This window comes from Cariama cristata, unplaced genomic scaffold (assembly GCF_000690535.1).
Source record: "Cariama cristata isolate BGI_N322 unplaced genomic scaffold, ASM69053v1 scaffold23652, whole genome shotgun sequence".
In the NCBI taxonomy this organism is placed as follows: Eukaryota; Metazoa; Chordata; class Aves; order Cariamiformes; family Cariamidae; genus Cariama; species Cariama cristata.
In genome coordinates, this window is record NW_009604809.1 from 23,566 (window position 1) to 34,248 (window position 10,683).

A 10,683-nucleotide genomic window follows, 5' to 3' on the forward strand; every position below is an offset into this window, starting at 1 on the left:
TGTCTAATATCTCTACTATGTCACTATCCTAAAATAGATACAAGATAAACTAGATTGCCTGATTTATCTCATATAAATACACACACTCTTTTTTTAAATAAAAAATTGTACCATTTTCTACCTATGCACACACAAGTCTGCTCCTTATTTTTCTAAATCCTGTTTAAAATGGGACCTTGCTTTTTTTTTTTTTTTAATTCTGGACTAGCTTGAACCATTTCTTATTGGAGCTATTGACCTTGGATAATATACAACTCTAAGGACACCAGTTTTAAATGTTGCAGGAACTTCAGCAATCTCCCATTGTTTTTGGCTTCTCCCCAGTCATCAGTTCAACATTACAGCAGCCCTGATGCAAGCCACCTTTTCCAAAGGGGGTCCCTCTAGTCCGGACATCACCCCCACTTCCTAATAAATCTAATTCCATTTTCCATTACATCTCATATTCTAAGCCTAAACATTGTTTTTCTCAAAAAAAACTCTGCTCCCAAGTACGGTGGAAAGAACATTTCAGGGCACATTTACAAAATGTAAAGAGCTAGCAAGTAGAAGGTCATCTCACAGTACTTGTTGGTAAAATGAATACCTTATGTTACAGCCCACTACTGAAGACAATGGACTCAAAGGAACTAAAGATTATTTGAGATCTACAACAAAACATTTTTCAGAAAAGCTGTTTCTTAAGTAGAACTAACAAAGCCTGTTTCCTACAGGTTTGCATCTTCCTCTACATTACTGCTGTTACAAGCCCGTTAAGACTCTTCCATACAACCCTTGTTTTGGTTCCCTCTCACATTCCTTAATCGGCATCCCTTCCGCTTCTCATTCCTTGAGTAATGCCAATTACTTCTCCTGCTCCCTAATTACTGAGTGAAAGCAAGACAATTCTATGCCTGTTTCCAAATCATGCATGTACTAAGTGGCCTACTGACAGTCTGTGAAGGGGAAGAGACAGGGGGAAGAAATCACAAACAGTTTTGCCTTGTACAAAGCAGTAATTTTCAAGAGAGACTTACAGGATCTTCTATTTCAAAATGCATTTGCTTCTGCTGATGATCACTCCACAGAGGAACAGACAAACAGATAGACAGAGCAACTGCATGAGCTTGTTTGCTGAGGAACCAAGGCACACATATGTCCCCTGGCATCAGCCAAGATCTTGTCTCATAAGTCTTGACTTTTATTCTGGCTTCTAGTCTTAAATCACAGTTTTAATTTTAGTAAGTGTTATACATTTAAAAAAAAAAAAAACAAAAACAAAAACTCACCGTTTTATTACGAAGTCTAATTATGTCCGAAACAGAGCCAGCTCCACAATATTCCATAACAATCCATAGATCTGTGTTCTTAAAATAGCTGCCATAGTACTTGACAACATAGGGACTAGATAGAAAAAAAGTTAGATAAACAGATGAATTCTTAGTAGGGAGAAAAAAAAAATAGCACCGCAAGTATTGTTAAAAATTACAGTTTAACACACACTAACACAGCTGAAGAGCAAGTGTAATCAAATACATTATAAAATTGTAATTAACTTAACCGATGACTTGTTAGAATAATGTCTGACTGCTTAATAAAATTATAAAGACACTACTATATACATCAGCTTCCAGTGATCTTCTCACACAGACGTAGTTTTCCCAAATATTATCCTTCTGATATAAAGCTTTGTTTTTCCCTCCTCTAAGGTCTCTCAATTTTTAACTCTTCTCTCACAAAGTTATTGGATGTTTCTGTTCCTAAAAATATTGCCTTGTTTTCTTCTCTCCTAAGCAAAAAAAAACCCATGGAAACTCACCCATGTTTTCCTAGTTTTGCAAGCATGAACTTATTTCAAGTACAGATCTAGTCTTCCATATTAAACAGAATCTAGTGTTGGTTTGAGCAAGACTTTGGGATTTGCAAATGCATTTTCATATTGAAGTGTCTCATGTGAAGAGATAGTACTGTCATAAACCCAACATATTGCTTTGCTACTCATCAGTTTTTCAGTTGACATAATGCTTCCTCAGAGGCACTTGCCAAAGAAAGGCAGAAACAGATTTGGTAAACATAAAAAGGATCATCCTTCAGAAAAGCGATTAGATAGTGTATTTATGGAAATAAAAGGTTGGAGGTTTTGGGGTTTCGATTTTTTGGTTTTTGCTTTTTTTTTTTGAGGGATGGCTTGGTTTCAGGGTTGGGTTTTTTTTGCAGGAACTTAAGCAAAGGAGGTTACAGTTAGACCACCATCCATCTCCCACAAAGTCAAGGAGTAAGATACTGAGATCTCAGACAGTGGCTTCTGGTCAGAACACCTGCACTGTGGGGTGGAATCAAACACTACTTTGTTTTGGAGCAAAGAACTGTATTTTAGGATCAGCATGCTTCGCAGTAAAATTTTTTGTTAGAAAACTGATGTAAGAGAAAGAGAGGACCTATGGTTGCCTCCTGCACCATGGTGCTACCTTTTCATAAAGATAGGTCAAAACTATCGGAAAACTACTTCATTATACAGCAACTGTTAGCACTATAGGAACTTGCCTTCACAGAAGGTGATGATGGGTTAATTCCCTCCTAACTAGTCAAAATGTCTACTGTTTACAAGTACAACATACTGACCTTGCCCCTTACAAATTCCTGAAGTGAGGAAGGTTACTATTACTTCTGAAGAAAAGCCACTGATTTTCATGACCATCTCTTGCCTGATTTACACTATGCTAGTACTCCCAGCAAAAATTGGATATTATTGCAAATCAGGTCAAGATCATCTTTTAAAAACATCAAGTGCTGTGCAATTTGAAAACACTGTTCACATTTGCTTAAAGCCTTGTCCCAGTTAACTACATGGGCCAGCCTTTTCCATCTCAACTGCTTGTCTTAGAATCTACATTTTTTGCCCATTTCAGCACATACAGTGTAGCTAGTTCTAGAAACGGGCATGGAGAAGAAAGAAAGGGTAAACAGTTAAGATTTAACCATCTTTTATTTGAGATGCTACAACAGCTCAGTGCTTTTCTGTAATATCTGCTGAATCATCACATGTGAAAATAAAGTCCAAAAAAGTGCGTCATCCCTCCCATCAGTACTGCACAGCACTGTATTTGCACAAAGGCACACAACACATATACAAGTACACGGTGCAGAGCTGCATCCCAACCCTTCTTTTCAACCAGAGAATGGCTGCATCTTGTCCAGTGAAGGAAGAGTTTGTGTTCTAAATTCTGAACTCTTATTCTTAAAAAAACAGTTATACGGTAGTACATGTCCAGTAGATACTAAATGCAATATGTTGTTCAAAGAAGAGCAGGAAACAAAGAACAAGGGCAGAGAAAAGGGGGGCAGGACAGGGACAGGGGACACAGGAATAAGATGGTGAGTAGGCCCACCTAGGACAAGAATGAAAATGTCACAAGAAGCATAGTACAGAAAAAAAAAAAGGTGAAAAATTTAGAAGATTCTCAAGTATCATCACCTCTTTTCTCCGTCAGTGTATTTCACAGACATTTGTTTTAAGTATCTATTTCAAACCTGGTCTAGCACTAACAGACGTACACACGCTACAACCTATACCACTGCTTCCAGTCAGTTCACATGGCTCAAGCCTGTGCAGCAACTAAGGGCTGCTATCCTACCACTGACCCCACAGAAGAACTCATCCTGAGAAACCATAAGGTGCTATTTTCCAACTTATTCAATGTCTTCCTTTATGTAAGGGGAAAGAAATGAAGCGTGAAGCAGGAGAGATAAAAAGAATTAAGAGCATAGCAACAATTAAAATCAAAGTAAACATATTTTAACTCTTCTTCCAGTCCACAGGAAGAGCTGAGGATCTACTCTGGGGATCAAATCTAGTTCCACAGTTAAGCAGACAAACACGATTGCTGCTTCCTTTTTAATCTGTACCTTCTACAAAACTCCAATTGGCCAGACAGACAAAAATATTCTCACAGGGACAAAAAGGATTAAGAGGAGCCCCAAAAACAACTCAAGGGTCCCAAATCCTTTTAGTAACACCTGAAATAACCTTATCACACATCTTAGTGGAATGTGGGAAAAAACATAACTCCTCCGTTTTCCTCCCATTCCCCTGCCTACATATTTAACAAGTTTCTAGTGTACAGAGCACTCAGTGCCGGAAGGGAATGGATTACAAGGCCCAGTGTGTTCATAGGCCACAAATACTCAGATCAGGGCTTGCAGGCAGAGGTTCTCAAGAAGTGTGAAGAACAGCTGCATTCTCATGTGCTAGATACAATGTACTCTGAGGTCTCTACCCCTACATTTAAGGATAAATATTTGAACCGTCTCTCCTCCTTCATGACCCATTGACAAGATGCTGTGGAGCTGTACAATCAAGCTCCTTGTTAACACCTGAGCAAAACATTCAGCAACAAATCTGAATGAATTCAGACTGCATTAAAAGGATTATCTTTAAATTTGGGATGAGTACTGCTAATCGCCAAGCAAGAGCAAATTTTTCATTTAAAGACAGAACTTCAACACTGACACCCCACAAAAGCAAAAATACAATTGAGAAATAACAGATCATCTGCTGTAATACAACTCACCAAGTCAATGACCAAAGCAATCAGTATTTTAAAGAAAGTTTTGCCTAACTGAAGTGCAAAGCTTTCCTGTTTGCACTTTAAGTCACAAACAACAGACTCTCTTACCACTGATCGGACAGGAATAAAGACTCACCTTAGCAAATCTGACTTTGAAGTTACAGTCAAAACCTTAAAAGATTATCCCCCAAAAACATACAAATAAAAAATTGATAACTCCACAGAAAAAAAGGAAATGTAAAGTAATTTCTGCATCCTTGCAGACACTTGATGTTAAGGCTTCCATTCCCACAATACTAGCAATCATAATATGTCACACTTGTGAACAAGTGTAAGGTAAGAGTTCTTCTTCAGAACTATTACAAGATTGTTCACCTTTTAAAAGGTATGTTTCTGCATGAAGAAGGCAATCAACAGTATATTTTTTTGGAAGTTAACTGCTAGCCATCAATCTCATGTTAGAAACATCTTTATCAATCTTCTGAAAAAGGCAACTTGGAATTCACAAGGCCTGAGATATTTACAGGAAATATTAACCTTTGGGCTTGTCAGTGCAAGGAAAGTGAAGTAAGCATGGAGAACTCTAAGCAGAGCCAAGTACTTATTCTTTCAACAGTTTCTGTTATGTACACTATTTGTACTTCCTTCAATCCAAGCTAAGGATAGGAGGAAGTCTGCAAAGTGGTTCCTTTAAGTAAATTGTCCAACACACACTGCTTGAATTCCATGTAAAAAAAAGTTTGCAGTTGCATAGATTTCAGCTATATTCACAAGTACAAATACATTTTCACATAGACTCTTAAAGAGGGAACAGAATTGTCATACCTACCTGTCACATTGTTGCATTATAGAGATTTCTTTAATTATTTCTTGAAGATCTGACTCCACGGGGACCTGTTTAATCGCTACAACTTGTCCAGACTCTTTGTGTATTGCTTTAAACACACTACCGTAAGACCTGAAAACAAGAGGGATTTTATTTTTTTTAAGCAAGATAAACTGCTTCTCATTTCCATTATGGAGAAACTTTAAAAAGTCACAGAAGCCATATGTTCATGAAGAAGTTTGGGGGGTTTTTCAGGCTGCAAAAAATTGAGTTCTATCAGAACCTCAGGAAAGACATGCCTCTGAAGAATGAATCTTTGTCAAGATGTAGTATATCTAACTCCAGTACAGGCACAAGCACCTTTGCTGCCTTAATAAACAAGGGACTTCAAAAATGCGTAAATATACTTAGGGAAGCATGGAAGTCTACTGAGGCATGCGTTTCCTTTATTATTAAAACTTGTCCAGAGAAATATTCCTTAGGACATTTACAGTTTCTCTGTAACTTAATATTCCAACATATGCTTTATATACTGTTTCCCTCTGATCTCATCCCCTCGTAAATAGCTGCACTTACCCTTCACCAAGTTTCTCTAGAACATCAAAGACTTCTTCAGGTTGCTTAGTTAAACTATCTTCACTTAGCTTTTTCAGTTTGCTAAAAGAAAGAAAAAAGTTATTTGGTTGTTTAGAGGGGGGGAAATACACAGAACTCAAGCAAATTTTCACGCAAATGAGCAGACAAAAAAAAAAGATTATAAAGAAAAAATATTCCAATGAAAATAAAACACCTAATTAAAGTGTGGTAATAACATTTTCATCAACCTTCACGTAAGATGGAGAAGGTTATGACAATTTTTGTCATTATCTCTTTCCCACTAATGTTTGCTCAATTCAAAGCAGCATGGGACCAATTCACTGTCCAAACCACTTCCTTCGCTAAAGCAGAAACAGCCAAAGAACACAGTAAAGCTCACCTTTCGTCAAAAAGCAGCCAGCATGCAAACACATGCTCATTATTGCCTAGAGTATGCCATGCTGTTATCTAAGAAAGTATAAACCACTCCTTCACCCACATGAAGTATCCTCTTTCTAAACTACACCACTCATAAGCACATGAATTACATTAAGTTAAAAGCAGAATCCAGAGTCAAGAGGACTCTGGGAGCACATGGTAGCACTTCCCCTTCACAGACGGTAGCAGAACACTGAACTTCCAAGAGTTGAGTGCTCTAAGAGTTTTTGGGGCTGTCCCTTTTGCATCTTTGTGAATGTACATCGGGACAGGTGCAACAAAATCTCTAATTATGTACCAACCACTGCATTTTGCCTTCTAGTTGTCTCTCACACATTCTCAAATAGCTCAGTATCATCCTTCTATTACTCCCAGAATGTTCAACCCACTCTTACCACTATCCTTCATACTTTACAAGCAGTCCTAGCCTTTCCCTGGTCTCCAGCATCCCCATCTATCCAGCCCCCTAGACTCCTGGCAAATTTCAGAACAAAACTCGGCTGCAAGCTTGCAACGGGGTCAACACTGAACATAGCACAGGAAGATATAACGACACACACATTGTGGTGAGGCTGGGTGGCTACAACATATAAACCCTTCATCCTAAAAGCTATAGGGAATTTTGCTGCAAAATTGAAATGACAAGTTACACTCTACATGATAGTCAAGGGCAGTATTAAAGTAGATGACGAGCTGAAGAATAGCTGGTGCTGTAGTGTTAGATATAGACAAGGTATTCCATATGCAGGAGGATAAAAAAGGGAAAAAAAAGAAACTTTGAAGCACAGCAGATCATTGAGAACTTACAGAAAATATGTTATCCTGTGACACTTTCCTGGAAATGAATTCAAAATAGGGGAAAGGGGGAGGGAATGGACAGAAAAGATTGTCAAATCTTAACATTGGAATAACAGCATTCAAAAGAAACTCCTTCATATTCAGAGATGGAATTGTGTGATATACAGAACTAATAAAAATTAAAGTGAAATGACTGATGAAGGAATTCCAGAGTCAGAAGAGACTTGCCACTGTCAACCATCCTAGTAAGGACAAAAACTAAAGTAATTGTATAAGCTCACAGGTCATATGGATTGGTGTTAAACAAGGAAAGCAAGGCGGGGACAGGAGGACGTACACATTTATATATCAAAGAACTATTTCACAGATGTAGCAATTATATGAATACAAAAAGCATCCACAATCAGTAAGGGAAGGTGCCTGAACTTCTGTAAAGACCATGCAGTTTGCTACAGCAAGCAGACAGGAAGCTGGAAAGTACGCGTGTTTAAGGGGAACTAAAAATCTCCACAGCAAAGGAAAGGCACAACTCATGAACACAAAGGAAAACAGCAGAAAACTCAAATGACAGCAGCTAAATAAAGTCTGCAAAACTTGCCTACAAATCAAACACAGGAACACATAACAACTCTGCTTTCTTTTCCACCCTCTCTCTCTACTTGTCAGAGACTAGACAGCAGAAAGATGGAACTTAAATCTTGCAGGGAAACACATATTTCATTACTGAATAAGTGTAAGTTGAGGCAAATAAAGAGAGGGGTAAAAAAAAAAAAAATATTTTGCACATAGGTATTAAAGAAACAAATCACTCATTTTGCTGCTTTCGTTTCAAATTCTTTTTTCCCCTCTGATCAGCTCCTCTGCAGCCTTAAGGGCAGCATCCACAGAATAAGTTACTGCAATCACCCTCTGCTTGCCACCAGCAACACGCGTGCACAGTCTGCTTACGATACCAGCAGAGCCTCAAAAAATGAAAGGCCTGACCATTAGCTCAGTCTCTCACTTTATCAAAGAGCTGCGTAGCAGAAGACAACAGAACAGCGGAGGGACTGAACTTTTTAGTAACCACAAGAAAGGGGAAAACACACAGTAGACATCTTTAGTTGAGGTTAAGAAGAGAACAGTTCCACCTGCTCATCAAAAGAGCAAAGCCTGCTAAAATGAGAACGGAAAAAAAAAATCCATACCAAAAGAGTTCCAGCACCACTAATGCCAAGACATAGGGAGTGTTTGAGAAGAGTTAGGGAAACAATCATGAACAGCCATAAATTGATCAAAAACAACGTCACTGTCAAATAACAGATTACCTGCAGTACTTAAGAGGCAGCGTGGAGACCAAAGAAATAAGCATTCTATAGTTTTAAAACTATTTTCTCATTACCCAACTCTGACAAACAAGTTATGAGACCAAATAATACTTAACACTAAGGCAGCTAAATACTAAGTCTACTTAGAGGAAGAAATATAAGTCAACTTCAGGAATTTCATCTCCGAATTCACTGCTCAAAGTATCTCGCTCCTTTACTAATACATTGTAAGAGTATAGATGCTAGGTCCCACATTCCAGTGACAGTATTAACACCACAGTTCTTTGAACCATAGAAAGATCCCAATGACTCAGACTGTTTAAAGATTTCTATTTCTAGAAGTTTAATAGAATCCGCAGCTCTTTAACTACAGAACAGCATGCGATATACCCTGAAAGAGTCGCAATAAAGAAAGCATTAGTGAAAACATCACGCAAAGCAAGGAGGAGGAAGACAACTGTTGTAACTGGCTGCAAAGCACTAAGTAGAATACAAGAAGAAAAGACGAGAAATATTACCTTCTTGGTTAAAAACAAGCAACTAAAACTTGGGACAGAGAAATACATCTAAGACTTCAGAATTAGCTTCTTAATCAGGAGCTGTTTGTGTGCATGTGTGTCCTACTATCCACAATTTGAAAGTGTGCAAGATCAGACACAGAGCCAAACACTTCAGAAGGATCACTGCTTTTTTAAAAGCATTAAAGTGCTCCACATGGGAAGTGAATTCTACGAGCAACCAGCAAAATACCTATCTGCCAAGGCATGACTAGAAATACGGGGGGGCGTGGGGAGGTAGAATTGAAGAGACAAAAGAGCCCAAGAACAATCAGAGAGAAAGAAGGTGTCTCATTCCTCTCCCTCATGGATCCTCTACTTTCATAACACAAGCGTTTAAAACAGAACAAATAAATCAGTAAATTCAGGCACTGTTTTATTCAGGCCACAGGATACAAGCGCCATAAATACGTGAGAAAGTCTACAGGAGATGCATAGAAGACAAGTATAAAACCCGGGTAGAAAGTCATGCTGGGTTTTTGGCTCTAGAAAAATCACCAGGGAGTGACTATGGGCTATTTCAGTAGTCTTCCAGAAGCCAAGCTGTTCCTGAAAGCAGGAGGACTAACCGAACTACAATTCTGGGACAACAAGAGTTGTCAAAATTATTCTCTTGTTCCAAGCAGGTTTGACCTTCTGCGTAACACCTAGTCTCTTAAACAAGAAAAATACACCCTAGCGAAGAATTTTACTTTTATAAATCCAGTTGACAGGAGAAAACATTCATACTTAGCATGCCCAGAATCTTACATGTCATTGAGTACGTCAGCAAAACTCCACATGACTAAATGCAGAAAAACATAGAAATAGCGAGAGGTATCCAAGACTACCAATCCTAGCATAAAGATCAGAAAAATCTGAATTAGGATCTGAAGGAGTAGAAGATTCCCCCCACCACCACGAAAAAACAAAGTATAAATTTAGTGTCCTATAGTTATTACGTACAGATTTTACAAAATAAACTGGCGATGTGCTACAAAGGTACACATAACAAAAAAAAAAAAATAAAGCAGGACTAAAGAATAGAAGTCCATCATTTACTGTCACGAGTTATGGAAAACTGGACAGCTGCTCCATGAAACATGACTATATGTGGTTTATTTTGCAGAAGAGCTAGCACACTGAAACATTTAAAAAGAATGGCTGGCATCAATTATACTGATATATTAAAGAGAAGGTAGTAAGAGAAATCACTGCAATCTACAGAAATAGAGGTGGCACGTGAAAGCCTCGAGACATTTACACTGCTTTACACTGTTCACACAAGTAGAAGCAAGTTTAAGACAGTTTACATTATTGTATTGTGTACTTATATTTAGTTTTCTACCAATAAAACCCAAGCAAACTTACACTTTTGTCCCAACATCTTCAGGAGGAATTTGAGAGTTGTCATCCATGTGACCTTACGCACCCATTGACATAAACATTAAAAACAGCATATTTTTCAGACAGTTCATATTTTAAAAACATGTTTTTCCCTTCCCACAAAACTTGAAAAGTTATATTTCAGTGAAAATTAAATTGCCCGAGTTTAAAGGACTGGAAAATCTTAATTAATATGCTCCACACTTGTTAACTGGCCTTTTATTTGGTGGCAGGGTGCAGGAGATGAGCAAGATTAAAAACTACGTATT

The 10,683-nt window shown here is 38.0% G+C and overlaps 1 protein-coding gene across 1 annotated transcript in view; it reads right to left on the minus strand.

Moving 5' to 3' along the window:
- Positions 1-10,446, minus strand: part of LOC104158175 (serine/threonine-protein kinase 3) — a gene marked incomplete at its 3' end in the record, with an annotated part of 30,950 nt that extends 20,504 nt beyond the window's left edge. The window contains exons 1-4 of the mRNA XM_009695754.1: positions 10,400-10,446; positions 5,950-6,030; positions 5,377-5,505; positions 1,269-1,383 (exon numbers count right to left, since the gene is read on the minus strand). Coding sequence (XP_009694056.1) covers positions 1,269-1,383; positions 5,377-5,505; positions 5,950-6,030; positions 10,400-10,446 — 372 coding nt within the window. The remainder of the gene's footprint in view (positions 1-1,268; positions 1,384-5,376; positions 5,506-5,949; positions 6,031-10,399) is intronic.
- Between the last annotated feature and the right edge of the window lie 237 nt (positions 10,447-10,683).